Raw genomic sequence first — 16,597 nt, 5'->3', positions numbered from 1 at the left:
CTGGATTAAATTTCAAGCGATCTTTTCCCACCTCTTACTGCAAAATTTGTACTTGAAAGAAAATGTTTTCACTCTACATTTTTTCAGGGAGAGAAAAGCTCCACTTCAGTTGGCTTCCTCTGCAGCAACCATGGTTAAGTTTCAAGTCTTAAAACTGGCTCTTCGCAAGTTCCTACTCTTGTTTCTTCCCCAGCTTGAATCAAGTTACTACTGGGTCTTGAGAATAAAATATTTTTATGTTCAAAGCAGTTTAGCTTTTGAATAAACACACACATGGAGTTAAACTTGGCCCTGTTTGGGAAATATTTACAAAATATGAATATTAGTAAAAAATTAAAACCATGTGTTTGACATGTTTCTAAATCGATCCTGGACAGTTAAAGAAACCAGCAGCATGACCCAGCTCCAGAGGAAAACATGAGACCAGTGAAATCAAACACCAGCAGGTCTATGGTAAATGCACACGTCTGGGAGTCCTGCTCTCACTAAAGAGGTAGGTACTGAAAAATGGGCCTCTCATGAAGCATGGCAGTTCAAGACAATCAACACAAAATGCCAAAAAGATGTGTGAAATCCCACATCCTCCTCAGCCCTGGACTTCTATCTTGTGCTGTGTAAGCACCTGGATCCCAAATTCTTCCTTTATGACACCCATTTTTACTCCAGAACAGCTTAGCAGTAAAAAGATTCAGCTAGGAAGACAAGGCAGACCATAAGATGCCCTGAGGAAGCAGGGACTGACACCACCATCCCCAGAACGTCATCTTGAGCATGACTCTTGGGGAAAATAAATTATTAAATAAACAGTTGATGCTATATCCCCTGGTAGGACGAACATTAACCTGGCCATTTGCTCCCCAGGAGACTCTGAAGTCAGCTGTACTTACTAAGGTCTTACAGCCGCAACTCATCACAGTACAAACTTATTAAAAATGAAGCAGTTACGTTTTTATATAGCATCAAGACTGGATATGTACCAACTGAACAAGAATTAAACTCCTCTGCTAGGAAGGATGGATAATCATACATTCTCTTCATATTCTCCCCCTACAAAGAAACTTTCAGTTTCAACTTGTATCTTCCGCACCTGATTTTTCCCCAATTCCCTATTTATTTTTTTTTCCAGATAATACATAACCACAGCATACTGCCAAATGGCAACACCAGTGTCACTCTGATCTGTGATTTCAGGAAATAATATCAATGTAGTTACACAGGAGGAAGGGAAGCCAAGTTAAACATCTTGTTCAGTTTATTTTTATGTTATTTCTGCATAATTGATAGCTATTCAGAATTTAAGTTTGACTCCAAATCTGTTCCTCTCTCTTAGTATCTGGGTTAAAATTGCTGTTTCCACAAGGTCTTACAAAATTATACAGTGGAGGCTAAGCAGAATTTCTATTTGTGTCCACAGTAAGAAAGTGCAATTTTATGGTATAACAAAAGCAGCAGACTTTGTAGAAAAATACTATGCTGTAAAACAAAGAATGTTTTACAACAAAGAATGCTGTAAAACCCTTATGTCCTGTGTATTCAAGATATATATGATTCTAAGGCAGATTTTTTTGCTTTCTTTATCCTCTGATCTTGGACCATAAAAGGCAGTCATAATAATATAACATCATAGGGCTGGGCTAAAGAAATGTGACACAATTTTCTCAGTATTAGAGGACCTGTACCAGATGATCATTTCAGACCAAGCATTCTGAGAACAGTTGAAATGATATTAAAAATTAAACAAGAAACTTTTCATAGAAAATGAGTAAACAGAAAAGTCTTTTACAACAAGACACTCTATGTAAGAAACACAGACTAGAATATATAAATTCCCTCACAATCCAGAAGGGAACAAAAAAATACCACGAGGGGTGAGGAAATCCTGATACCCTTCGCCACTGGAAAACCTGGCTCCAAGACACAAAACCCAGCTTAGCAACTTGGTCCAAGCTTAGGAGCAGGAGGAGAACGCAACTGTCATGGGGCAGCAACATGCCAAAGAAAATAGACGCCCATGTATTTTGACTCCACCATTTCCCTACTCCAATTACCATGGCAGTGACAGCTAACAGAAGCCTATCATCCTTCTGCCCACCCCAGCATCCCTTGCAGTAATGCAAGTTATCAGCTGCTTATCTGATCCTGCTCACAATGAGGTCAGCTGCAAGAATCTCAGATGACACTGGAGGAGGATGAAACCAACCATTATAATCTTAGTGTTTCTGTACTGAAGCAAAAGCAAAGACCACTTCTTCCTAGTGGGAGACACATCAGTGTCCCCACATCAGTGAGTAAATAAAAAAAAAGTCTGAGATAAGTATGATGTGAATCCTGAATCAGATTCCCAAATGGAAATATTCTGTACAAAATAAGTTATGTATGACTACAGAAGAGAGACCTTCTCTTCTCTCCAAGCCTTTGCCCCAGTGACATGTGTAACTTCTGTTACATTTATCAGTGACAGGTAAACTGGACAAGGCAGAAAGAGCTATACAATAGTTACAGAACAAGCATCTCAAGCTGTACAGTGCTTTCTATTGCAAATGCGCTTTGAAGATTAAATTGATTATTGTACCTTAAGTTTCCCATGGCAGAAAAGATCACAAGCTATTGAAGTAGCACACTTCTTCTTCCGGGCTCCTTTGTGGCATCACCAGTTTTACTAGGAAATGAAAGTTTCTTATCTTCTACCACCTTAAAGTTTTAATAAGCTACATATCCTATTACAGTTTTCTACAGTCATTTGGCAGCAACACTGAAGATCCTATTGAGGCCTTGGTTGCATGAAAAGATGTTTGGGTGGAAAACAATGCTTGGAGTAAGGCCTGTGGTGACTGTATGCCCAAATTATTTCAAGAATTTTAGTTATGGAAAGGAACAGAAATGTCATTTTGATGACTGAAGCTCTTTTCAAAAATTAAAAACTGAGGTAAAGCTGAAGTAAGTCCTCACTGCACAGGGTCTCTGGACTTGCTTAATCTTCTCCCAGCTGTGCTCTACATTTGGATCACCTTGATGAAGAATTCTCTCTTCAGCAAGTAAGACCCAACTGTACTTGTGTTTGAAAGAGGTAGATGATTAGTGGCTTGTATTTCAAACAGCTTAGCACTGTTCTATGACTTCAAAAATACAAGACTAGAGGTTTCACTTGTCTTGAAACAGTGGAAGGGCTGTCACACTTCTCAGAACTGAAGCTGGGGCTCTTCTACTGACAGCCCATGAAGCAGCCCCAGTGCAGCTGCAATGACTCCAAGCCCACTGGAAGGATGCCACCCCTGGACAGTGTAAGCAGGGAATGAGCTGGCATGTAAAGAAGAATTCATGTCCCATCTCCCAGTCCTATAGGACATGATGAAGCAGTGCTCTTCTCAAACCAAAGATAACTTCTCTGGATGTCAGAAGCAAAGGCTCATGGAGACAAATTATCTTGTGGGTGTTGAGGAACGTGAGATATGCTCACACAGGTTACAGGTCCAAAGCTTGGGCCTCTGGTGATGCAGCAAATGAATACAGAGGTCTGACTGACTCAGTGTTCCATCTGGGTTCCAGCCCTGGCTGCAGCCCCATGGGTCACTGGCCAATGTTATACACAGGAATTTGGCAGCATGTGCACTTGGGCTCAGTGTTGCAGCCTCGGGAGACCTGCCCTCCCCCAGACATCTGGTTGAAGTTATACAAATCTCAAAATATTTTTGGTCTCAAATTCAGGCTTTTAAAACTTATTGTTACATATCTCAAACCAGCAGAAATGTTTACAGAATGTGTCTTGTTAAGGGCTGTGTCTTGTTTAAACCAGGGACTGGCGTGTTTTGTTTTAAATCACAGAACAAATTTCCCATAGGCAATCTGACACTCCACCAGCAGGGACAGGCACATGATCTGTGTGCCCCAGAGATGTCAAACACACCTAGATTAATAAATGACACAAGCCTGGGACCAGTCTCTGGCAGTGAGGCCACCTGGCATAGAAACCAGCAGCTGCATTCAAGCTGTGTACTGGGAACCATCCCTGGTCCAAGCTGACTCCCAGACCCTGACTGGGGACTTGCACTGTGCAAACTGGCTCACTGCAAGAACAGTGCTTGGTATCAACAACCACATGGTACAGTCATCCAAATCCTTGTGCTTGAAAACACATCCTCCTTCTATTTAATTTATTAAATAGTCATAGCAACTGGCTCTGGGTTCAGCTGCCTGTTTCTCCCAGCTGGTTCATGCAGTCATTGAAAAGAGGAAACAATACTGATTCTGCTGAAGTCTGCCCTACATACACCACCTTGTGCAATTCTGGGCTTGTTTAGAAGAACTGGGAAGTCAGAACAAGGGGTGAGCAGAGACAAGAAACAAGTGCCCTGCTTTCTTGTCACACTGTACACTACAATAACATCTCAAGGTGTTTCATCTTTTCCCACTTTCCTTCCTTCATTTTTATTAGCATGAGGTCAGTGTAAAAGCATTGGCCAGCAACTGAATAAACAGCAGTTTCTGTCTTAGGGTCATCATATGCAGCAATAAAGGGAAAATCAAACTCAAAACAAAAAGATGACCATTCCCAGGATAATGCTTCAGAGCATCACAATGGCTGGCTTGCAAATTAGGAGCCTGCTTGCAAGCACAGGCAATACCATTTATTTCTGGAAAAATGCCATTGGGTCTGGGGTGTCAATACATGCACACACACTGCTTTTTAAAACCACCATTTTCACTTTTTAATCCACATGCAGAACACTTGAAAACAGGTCACTAAGCAATCACCCATGTAATTTGCTTTTCCCATATCCAAAATTTTTGTCAAAATGGTTATTTATCACTTTGCATACGAAACACATGCCTACGTAGGTAATAGTCCAGGTTTTGTGATTAAGAGCTGAATAAAAACTACACTTGTTTCTAAAATAAACTGTCTCTTTAAACCATGTAAAAATGTTCATGTCAAAATTCCACATGAAAACAAGCTCAGTTTTAGAGCTAACAACACTGGAGACACTAACTAAGGCAGACCAGGCCATTTATTAGGTTTATCCAAGCTTCCTGCTGGTGACCTCAACATTTGCAGTCCTTGGGCCATTCATTCAGATGTGTTCACACCTCGTAAAAAGCAGACAACAACGTCCAAGGATGAATACACACTGTGACCAAAACGACCCCATGGATGAAACTAGTTGGGAATGGTGACTTCTTGGCCTGGCTTCTTGTTAATGAAAACTTAAGGAAAATCTCACCAAGCTTAACTCTCATCTACAAAAGAGCTTATGGGGGAGGAGGGAAAGGAGGAGTAAAAGCATCCTAAATCACATAGGAGCTTTCAGAATTCAGATAAAGTTCATGCATTTCCAGGCACTCCAGCATGTAGATTTCTCTTAAACAGTCAGTACGTTCATAACTCCCTTTTCCTACTGCTTTCTCTGGTATCCAACACATTAGCCATGGTATTTGAGGAAAAATTAACTGCTCGAAACCTAAGGACCATGACCCTCAGCCTTTACAGCATTTCTTGCTTAACAAAAACCCCTACCTTTGCTTTTAATCTTCAACTCCAAACCCAACGCTTTGGGATTGAATTAGCAGTACAAGCTACAGTAGGATTTCCTATCTTCCTGCTGGTCATGTTTTTCCCATCCATTCTAGAAACCATGAAGAATTTGTACAACGGGGAAGAACAGATGCTGAACAACAGACCCCAAATGTCCCCCAGAGCCACATCCACAGCTGTGCAGCCTCCAGAAACCCTGCCTGAAGCAGGGCTGAGAGCATGTCTCTGCAACAGCCCATCACACTCAGGAGGGCTCCTCATCCGGTGGTGCAGCTCTGGCTGTCATGGGACTCCAAGTACAGCATCAAGCTCTCCAGAATTGTACATTCGTTTACTTTTTGGCTAATAAATAAACCTAGCGTCAGCATATGAATCTGAAAGTTCAGTGTTTGTATGAGTCCGAGCTGATGTCCCTACTGGAAGTCCAGCAGGATCATTTACTGGTTGATATTTTGAAGACATGATGATGGATTCGTCTGTTCCCACTCATTTACTGGCAGTGCAGAAGTTAGCAAGAAGAGATTTGTTCACGAAGTCTGATTCATTGCCTGAAGGGAAGAGACTGTGCTCTTCTTCGGAAATGGATTAGCACCTATACGTTGTGTAACCAACCCCTGCTTCGTAACACACTGTGCAAAGCACACCCGCTGCAGTTGATACTCTGATGCTAGCTGCCTTACCTGTTTTCTCCTGCCTGAAGAAATCTAGCATATGTCCACTCTTAGCTAGCAATGGCAGATAATGCAGTCTCAAAAACTCCCATTACTCCTGATTTCAGATGCAACACAACCTAGAAAACATGAGGCAATATCAGACAGGCTTTTGCTCTTCAGACAGCACACGAAGCCTCAGCTGCTAAGACAGCACACAACAGCCCACGCAATGCTCTGGTAGATCTGACACACACTTTTGGAGCTTTATTATTATTATTCTGACTGAATGGGACATATAATAGGGTTCAATGGTACGGAATAAAATGCATCATTTCACTGCAGCAAAAAAGTATCAACTTCTTAATTCTAGTCTTTAAATAACCCTAGTCCAGGCCTACGGTACAATAAAGCCAAAGGTGTAGATTTTGACTTGACAAAGAACAGTTGATTTTGAGCAAGCTTTAGTCCTCCCTTCCCCATGTTAGTACTACTGCACTGCCCTACTTCACACTCTAGTTTTTATGAGTATCTGATGCTGCCTGTGCTAAAGTAAACTGTTACCATGGCATGGCATATCAAAAACATTAGAGATCATTAAACTCCAGAAGCCAAATGCAAGGCTCTTCAGAAAAGGCCTTTTCACCTCCCCTCAAACCCCTGGACATCAGAAAACAGGCTACATTCAGGCTGCTGCCGGACCAAAGCCTTCTGCGCCACAGAACTTTAAAGCAATGGGACCAACAGGACAAGAGCAGGCACAAGGGCTGTATGCCTGATGTTGGAGAAACGCACAGGCATAAGTGGGCATGAGCTTTCTTATTGGACTTGAAATAAGTGCAGAAGTGCAGTCAGCCTTTAACAGCTTATTTCTAGCAGAGCTGCTGAAACAACCAGTGAAGCGAAGGTGTGATTGGTTAAGTCCAGCCAAGACACGACGTAGAGGATCTCCTGGGCCACCAGAATGCTGCAACTGTCTTTAGTCAACCCTGTATGCAGCAGAAGCCAGGCTGGACCACAGGCTATGTCCGCACCATCAAAGCGCAAAGCACCCCCTCAGAAATTTTTCTTTCATTCTAACTCATGCACATGGTGCTGCAGAACATGAGGCCTTTGCAGCCTCAACTTGGACCACTCATTGGATGACTCCATAACCCACATTTGCTCAAGCAAAACACAGAGCTGAAAGGAGGAACAGAATTTCTCTGTACCAAACAGGAAAACAGAGACGGAGTAGGGGAATGAGAAGATACAGCTTAGTAACACTAAGGATCAAGAATAAAGTATGTAAAGTAAGGATAATTCAGCACATAAGCAAAATGAGTGCAAACTAGTTACGAATGAAATTTAAGTCCTCATTTCCAGTTTCACAGCACAGATTCCTAAAGTTTCCAACATACATAAAGGGAGCAAAATACTTAATGAGGACCTGTCTCTTAAAAGGGATTACATCACATGGTTTTCCGAGATAAGGGGCAATTGTATTAAATTAAAAGGCAATCCCTTCTGGATTCCCCTTCTCGGAGAAGCATCCAAATCACAAGGCATCTAATAAGATAAACTTTGCTGTACGACTTCAGAAAGGCTAAACAGCAACAAGAAAGAAAACATCAGAACAGATAGTTTTCAGTGCTCTCCTGTTTCATCTTTCTTGGAACACAGTAAACCTACTGGATTTACAGTTCTATATGCCTACATTTTTTTTATTCCAAGCCACAGATAAGCTAACTAGCATGGCAGTCAGAGACTACCTATATATGTAAATCTTGAAACCATTGTACCAGGAGAATATACACCACTACTCTGAACCAAGAGCAAAACTCTCTCATCTCCCATCTTCTAGCATGTGTTAATTGGCATGAATGTAATTATGCTTTTGCTATACCTTATTAACTTTTAAGGTGAAGTGAAAGCTTTAGCATCAACTCATGAGTATATCTTAGTAGAGCTTTTTTTTTAATAAAAAATTGAAAAATCTGTTTACTTTAAGACCCTAAAGTACTCCACAAGGCAGATTCACCACCTACTTAAAAATACAATGCAGCCTTTGTTTGCTACTGTAAGTAAATGCGAAGCCAAAGGTATTCTGAACAGAGGCAAGGATCTTCTCTCTCCATTCCTTCAGAAAAGGGCACTATATTTGTTCCATCATTTGAATCCAGATAATTCTAATCCAGACAATTCAACCTGATGGCAAAATAGGCCAATTCACATTAGGACAGCCGTTTCTCAGATTTCTCTCCATGGGACTTAACTCCTAAGGAAACCAAGATTACAGACTTGTAAAGGTCAAAAGCATTGCCTTCTGGGTCTGATCGATCACTACAATTATTTCAAAAAACCTGATAAAAAAAATATTGATTTTTTTACTCTCTTTTAAAGTAAGAGGGAACAGTACAGGTCTTGGAGAAGAAAGACAATGTCAGATCAAATGTCTCTGTAAACTTGGCAGCACAACAGCAATGCTCTTCTACCCAGAACTGTGCTTTGGCAGTGCCTTCGATTCAGTGCTCAAAACCTTAAGAGTTCCCTGAAAAACTCAGTTTAGTGGTGAATACACATGGTATGACAAGCAAAGCCCATATGTTCAATGTCTGGCCAAGGTTAGTTACACAACGCTATTTCCTGCAGCCTGACTAAGAGAAAAATTAAAGCACCACTTTTTTTTAACCCAGCCTCCACAACTGCTCTCCCTCTCTTCCCATTAGGATGACAGCTGTATTTTGTCCATCTAAAATTTCAGCACAGCCTAACTTGCAAAATTTATTACCTGCTTTCTGAAAGCCAAATATCCATTTTGACCATTATTTTTGCAGTTTCAAGCCATCAGGCATGGAGTCTGTGACACATGAAGAACACTGAGAGATACATATAGTTTCATGATTATGTAAAGCTTCCCCCTTAGAGGGCTGCCTGGTAAACTTGTCTTGCTTCTCCTTTCATGAAACTGTCCTTTTCCTTCTCCAGGCTTGTTCCAGCCATTTGGCCAACTTGCTTATGGGGGTACTTGCCATTTCTGTATGGATGCTTGTTTTATAGTTTTCCCATTTACTGCATTTCATACTTCACCTCACAAAGTACAAAAAAGGAAGTTTTATGTTCTTTCCTAAAAAGACCCATGAAGGTTAAGATTCTGCTGAACATGTTGCATCCCGCTGTATGTAGCTATTCTCAGCACTCCACCACTTCTGTCCCCTTCCATGGTGCCCATCCCAGCCTGCTGCATCCTGCAGTGCCACGACTGCGTCCATCACTCCCTCACATCATATGCAGAAGGGAAAACACTGTAGTTTTCCTTGCTGCTGTCTTTGCAGCAGAACACACTAGGGAGTACTGCAATATTCATCAAATCCCTGGGCAAATACATGCAAATACTGGCAGAGTTTTATATAAACCTACTTGTATTTCACAGGCATTTGACAGAAGCACCATGGGCAAGGCAATAAAACATAGCTTCTGGGGTTGCTTTTATGTGAATAGCCTTCCAATGCATGAGAGGTTACAGGGCACAGAAAACAATGATGCACAGAAGACACTTGTGCAAATGCCAGTTGCTCTCCTTAAGGCATTATGCATCATTTACAAAGCTTTTAGAGCTCTTTAACAGAGGAGCACATTCATGCCTGCATTACACCTTCCCATCCTCTCCTTCCCATTTGTTCTCTGATCCACTAAGTATTTTCTAACTTCTCTTAAGACTGTACAAACAGTATTTCACAAAATGTGTGCCACTTTTGAGCAGCTGTCTTGCATGTATTATCACATAGCTGAAAATTGTTGCTGGGAAACCCATGCACAGATCACTGTTAGCAGATACCATGCAGAAACAAGTGCAGCTGGAGGGAAGAAAAATAGAGTTTGCCTCAGTAACCAAAATCCTACAAGGTAGGTCAAACAAGCTACTGACATATTTCTATTGTGCTACAACATCACATGCTATTTGAGACCTTCAGTGTGCTAAGTGACCCACAATGAAAGGCCAGACTTACTGAACTAGTTTGATAGCTTCAAAACAGTTGCAATTCTTTTATTTTAAGGTATTGCAGTTGTTTGGCACTGCAGCATCCTCCATCTTTAGCTTGAGGAGAAAAAAATACTAGTTTCCTGCAACACCTTTGGGTTTAGTTACATGCCAGCTCTGTACTGCACGTAGTCCATAACTGTCATGTGTTTTTCTTCCAGGGGCTGCAAAGTACACACAGTGGTGGCATTGTGCAGTCTCCTCTTGGCAAGGTGCATTGTTCAGCTGTAGAACTGGAGAAACTGCAGGGGAACGTCACCAAGCCTGACAGACACGAGACATGCTGATGAGAAATGCAGTCTCTGTGCAAGCAGATGCCATTGCATTTAAAATGCGGTCAGGGAAGACAAGAAATACAATGAGAACTAGGTAATGTGGGAGATGGATTCAGCATCTCAAAACTTACTGCAACTCGAGCATTGTTCAGCAACTGGCAGAAAAAGAAGCTACCATAAGGCAAACAGAAGGCATATTAAGTAGGTCTTCTTACTCCAAATAAAGCTTGTAAGATAAGATACATGCATCTAGACCTTTATAGAAACGAATAATCCCTAAACCAGAGAAGTAAGTAAAAACCACTGCATCTGTGAGTCTAAATACTCAAGCACCTTATGTTCAACTCTACTTTGATGCCTAACTGTGCAGCTGAAAGTGAGTCTGTACAAGCTGTGGTCCAAGCTATGTCCTACCACATTTTCGCAGTTAAGACGTGAACTTAATACAACTACAAGAGTTACACCAATTTGTGCACTGACCTGCATGAGCTGGCAGCTACAAGACAGCTCAAATCAGGAAGACAAGACTAAGGGTTGTGCTTTAAATCTTTAAATGATACTAAGCACTCAGGGGAGAGTGTCACAATGCAAAGGTTACACAAGCTCTGGTATCTCCTGGTGGCTCAAAGTGCCACAGAGGGTTAAAAAAATACATGACAAGACTCCCACAGGTGACAAAGTAGAGCTTAAGATCCTCAACAAGTACTCGGCGAAACATTTTATGTGCTAGTCCTGGGATTTCGGCATCTCAACAGGATACATGTTAGTCAAACCAAGAACAGTTACGTTTCGACATCTGCAACAATTCTGATTCCAACAGCTTTTGAACCTCATGTTTTCTCTCAAACCTCTTGCCAGCATCCACTTTTCTCACTCAAGCAGCCAACACTAACCTCCACCCTGAGCTTTATTCCTAACACAGTCATCAGGTTGCAACACATCCAATTAGTTTGAAAAAATCCAGAGCAAACAAGTTGCATTTACAGCAATAGGTCTCTTACAAGCCTTTGCACTGTTAATGTAGAGTTCCTTCATTTCCTTTCAACAATCTTGTTGGTGACTGATGTTTTTATCAAAATTTAAAGAACCTCCAGGCAGTGACAAGTCTTTTCACACCTGTGAAGAACATGCACACCTTCAGCAGGGCTTGAACTACTGCTCATGCTGCCAATAACCTGGGTGTGAAATCTACAGGCTTAACTGATAAACATGCACAGACAGCATCAAAATCAGTTCCCACACCCCCTGCACTTCTGCAGCCACACACAAAGCAGAGTGGCCATTGGTAACATAACCCTGTGCTCAGGTAATTACAGACCTATATTGCAACCATACCGCTGGGCAAAGAGGTCACTGTCTACCACTCCACCACAGAAGAAAGAAAACCCAGAAATTCCCAAGGGTCTGCAGTTCCTTGTATCCTGCCTGGATGCAGCACTGAGTGAAGAATCCTACCTTTCCATTAGAGATATTTCACAGGCATGAATTATAATCCTATACACTTTATGTACTGGATGTGGGCAAGAAAATGACAAAGAGCAAAAAGACTGCTTTTGATATGTTTAAGGGTGGAAAGATCACACTTCTCCACACTAGAAGGTATGCCAGCAGGACACCAAGACAGCCCTTACATTTCTTGTCACATACACACATTCCCATTCCTATTTCACCATTAGTTTAGCAGACTTGAGATTTCACCTACACAAGATGGTCATTTGGTTTTTGCACCCCCTAAAAATCCTGCTAGTTAGCATACCCAGCAGACAATCCCTGGACAGCAGCTTAGTCAATATTTAAAAACCACATCTGCATTTGAAGCCCTCAAACTGTAAACCAAGCCTAGCAACAAGCTCTGCACAGTTTTCTTTATGTTAGATGAAGACACTAATATGAATGTAAATGACAGTCTGGGCTTACTGTTTATACAGCTATCCATACAAAGAAGCAGAGCCATCTCAGTTCAAAAGGAACTTAATATGTGGTACAAGGTATTGGAGAAATCAAAGGTCTCTCTTCCATTATTAATATATACATAAAAATGATTTATATGGCATAAATATTTTCTCCTGCATTTTGTCACCTTCCAGGAGACATGAATGCTTGGTTTTTAAAAAAGAATTTGGACAATTTCCAGTTGAGTATGAAAGCTTTTACCTCCTGTACATACTTTAAGAACAGTTCTTGACTTCAACACCTGTATTTCCAAGGTCTGCAGCATTTAAGTCAGCACAGAACCCATCCATAAGAGTGCACAGACAGAGTTCATAACTATCAGGAAAGTTGCCTACACAAGCGTATGTCTAAGTTTTCCTCACCTACAACACAGTTAGTGGGAAAAAAGATGGCTAGTGTCAAAGCACACGTTTGCCACAATGACAACTACCTCCCTCCTGCCAGTCTTGCACAGTGACACATGATCAGCACATCAAGACACCCAGCTGAACTAGCCCTCACATCACTGGCAGGCTCTTGAAAAATACAGAAGTGTGGCAACACCATGCAGAACTGCTTGCACTGAAAGCTGGGTGAGTCAGTGCACTTCTTCCACTGCATCCCCATGTTCAGGTGAGATTAGTGACAATCTTCTCTGGAGCATGGAGTTAGACATGTCTGAACTTGACATGCCAGTGACCTAGTTTTCAGATATGCCCAACACCCACATCTCCCTCTGAAGGCAACACAAGACAAGGATACTCAGTGACTTTGAAATGCTTTTTAATGCACAGGAAGCTGATGACAGCTTAGGGCCACCTGCACATGTAAGGAAAATCACAGTTGAGCTTCACATATAGCACCTAGGGCATGAAATGCTATGGATGACTCAAGACTACATATTTGGATATATGTGCCTGTTAATTCCAATGTTTGCTGGCAGGTGAAAGACCATGGATGAAAGCTAGCAATTTCTTTCTTACATCCCTCCTGCACCAGATTTATACATTCTTGGATAACTTAACTCTTACCCGCCTAGACAGGTGCATCCTTTTCCTTAGAAGAAAAAGTATGTAACACATATGAGTGATGCACACTGAAAAGAAACTCAAACCCTGCAGGTTATGTAAAGGTTAGAAAATCTAGCTAAATGTGTAAATTCCACTCCCAGAGATTCATTCTCCCCTCCTTCCTCCCCCTCCCCCTCATGCCATTAGAAGAATGGCCACACACTCTATTATTACTCAGTTTTATTTTATTTCTCAAAATATGTGCATGTATGTGCTACAAATACAATGATTCAGGGCTATATAATGCATGACTATCTCTGCAAGCTATAACTGAAACCACTTCTGTGCCTTTTAAAACCAGATAAAACCACTGGTACCATACAAAATAGAGAACACAGCCAGCCTCTGCTTTGGAGGGCTTATAGATATGCAGCCACATTGTGCACTAAAGAAAATCTTTACAGTGGTACAGTTGTTGTCACTGTTAAGACTACTAGCAACTTCGACAATGACATACGTTCAGCCATTAGCCAGCAAACCAATGGAGAACTCCCTCCTCTTCATCTCCTGAAGACCCATCTTCCCCAGCCTGAAGAGCAAGCACTGGAGATGGCAAGTTCTTCCTGTTGAAGTTCTCTGCAGAAGTTTCAGAACATTTCTCTCATATGAGCAGTACATGTCACAGGCTGGGAAGCAGGAAAAACTCACTCGGTTAACAAGAGGCAGACAGCAATCTCCATAACTGTCTTTTACAGTTTTCGGGCATCTCTAAAAGCCCTCCACATTCCAAGGCCATTAAACAACTACATCAACACTAACATTAGAAGGCAGGTCCAAACAGGAAAAGGCACCATAAGGATCTGCACAAACCTAATCATAAGCCACAGGTATTGAAAGTCTGGTAAATTATGCTTCCACCGCAGGTATCCTGAAACCTCCAAGTTTGACTTCCAACCTGCTATTCTTTCCAAATAAGATACATACTCTCAAACTTTTAATTACAATTAAAATGCTAATGTAGGTAGAAAATTAAAGAAAAAAAAAAGCCATCAATTAACATATTCACACCTAAAGAAATAAAAGGCACGACTGTAGCTTATAGCATCTTGAAAACCCTGCAAACCAGCCCCACAAGCTGGCAAATTACCTGGTTAGCGCCTTCAAACAGAAAACAGCCTGGGAACCTCCAGACTTACTACAGTATTTTAACATCTGCAGAACTATTCTGCACCATCACCAAAACTTTAGATACCTAGCAGCACATCTAGAAACAGATTTCTTTACCCAGCTTCATCAGCAAGCAGGACCTAACTGACATGCACCCAGGGTTTGCTCTGGGACAGGAAAGGAAAGGGCGATGCTCACGAACTGGTGAGCACCACCAGCTTTCACACTAAGTGTTAAAACACGGTTTTCTGCTTTACCACTTGTTACTTGAACCTGACATGACAGTTACTAGTGATACAAAGACCTCTGATCAATCCCTTTCTCTATGTGTAAGTATAAACTTGGAGCATCAACCTGTTTTCAGCAACTCATACGTTCTAAAACAGCAGAAGCTATGTATTTGGTCCATGGTGGGGGAGAGACAGACTGAGAGAGAATCTATATGAGAGCAAATTAATTTCAGGAATACTTTCTTACGGATAAACAAAATTGAATAAGCTTAGCAGCTACAGTGAGCCAAAACAAACTCAAGTTTTATTTAGCTTTCACAACAAACACATAAAAATGTAAAGACAATAAAATCATGAGCACATAGTAACGCAAAACTGCTTTTTGACAGTGTACTTGTTTGAAGCAGCTCAGTTCCTCTTTCTATGAGGCATTAAAGTTCACTTGGAGTCCTCAGCTTAGATGAACTGAAATGATCTTAAATTTGCACATTTTTGACAACTAGCTGAAAACTAACTCACAGTGAGGACAAAGACAAGGTGAAAGAAATACTGATGGTTTTCCAGAAAGCCACCGGAGACATAAAAACAGCCGCTCAGCAGGATAACAGGCATCCAAGAGAAACAGTTCACAATAAAACCCCAGCCTTAAGAATCAAAACATATTCACACAGTGGACAACGTTTGTCTTTCAAGCTGGGGACACAGCTTACACCTGAGTTGCAAAGAAACTGCTTAAAATAACTATTTATGGTCTCTGGAAGAAAAGAAAATGCTCTTACTTTTAAAGGCAGACGCCTTAAGGACAGTTTTGAAGCTCCAGCTGCAGGGCTACACTGAGTTTGAGCTCTTCCAGAAGGGACAGGGCTGCCGCTGGGCAGCCTCAGACCTCGCACAGCCCAGTTAAACGGCCTGATGACATTCTCCTCTTTGGCAGCTTTACAACAAGAGATTTAACTCCAAGATCTTATCACTGATACATGGTATTTTTAAACAATTACCAAGAAATGTCTGGAGAGGGGAATCAGGAACCAAAACTACTGTTCTAGCTGAAGCCACCACAGTCTTTAGGCATGGTCAAAGATCTCCACAGCCTCCCCAGAAATCTTTGTAATGCAGACGATCTCAAATCCCATTTTAACCTGGTTAAGAAAAGTCACTTGAGTCTTGCAAGTTTCAGCAGCGCTCCAGCCCACTCACTGCCCTGACCCATGCTGCAGTGGAGAAGACAGACACCGAGGTGAGACCCCCAAACTCCTTCCCCTGCAGGAGTCGATGTGGCTGCCTTAAGCCATGTCCCTATGCTGGACCACCGTGACCCTGGCTCTTGCCTGGAGTCTGTTGGTGGAGTTAATGCCACACCAGCAACAGTGGTGGTCTGTCATCACCATTATCACTGGTCATGGGCCACCATCGCAGGACCTGTCACCTCCCACCATCACTCCTCGGTGTTGGTGGTGGCCCATCACCGGTGGGTCCTGCAATGATGGCCCATCACCACCACCATCACAGACAAGTGATGGTGGGAGATGACAGCCATCACCACAGCCCCACAGGACCTGCAGATCCCCTCTCCCCGGTACCTGTCCTCGGAGACGCTGATGACCCCATCCTCCTTGGGCACTATCGCTGCCATGTTCACCACCTCCTGCGAGCCCTCCACTTTGTGGAGCAGGAGGGGCTTGCGAGTCAGCGCCTTCGCCTGAGGCTCCGCCGCCATGGGCTTCGTGGGGCCAGTGGGCACCGCCACTGCACGGGCAGGGGAGGCTGCTGCCGGGAAAGGCG

At 42.2% G+C, this 16,597-nt stretch overlaps 1 protein-coding gene across 2 annotated transcripts in view; it reads right to left on the bottom strand.

Moving 5' to 3' along the window:
- The window catches only part of WDFY2 (WD repeat and FYVE domain containing 2), a 65,091-nt gene extending 48,494 nt beyond the window's left edge, over positions 1–16,597 (bottom strand). Inside the window, exons 1-2 of one of the 2 annotated variants that reach the window (XM_061353127.1) lie at positions 16,396–16,530; positions 6,211–6,320 (exon numbers count right to left, since the gene is read on the bottom strand). Coding sequence is in view for 1 of the 2 variants with exons in the window: in XM_061353126.1 (XP_061209110.1) it covers positions 16,396–16,532 (137 nt within the window). In the remaining variant the exon portion in view is untranslated. Of the gene's footprint in view, positions 1–6,210; positions 6,321–16,395 lie in introns of both variants that reach the window. The other variant, XM_061353126.1, reaches the window with a different exon arrangement.

This window comes from Neopsephotus bourkii, unplaced genomic scaffold (assembly GCF_033783945.1).
Source record: "Neopsephotus bourkii isolate Nb327-2 ecotype Australia unplaced genomic scaffold, CSIRO-AGI_Nbou_v1 NB_663, whole genome shotgun sequence".
Taxonomy (NCBI): Eukaryota; Metazoa; Chordata; class Aves; order Psittaciformes; family Psittacidae; genus Neopsephotus; species Neopsephotus bourkii.
Note: the sequence above shows the minus strand (reverse complement) of the source record. Positions and strands in the feature narration are given on the sequence as shown.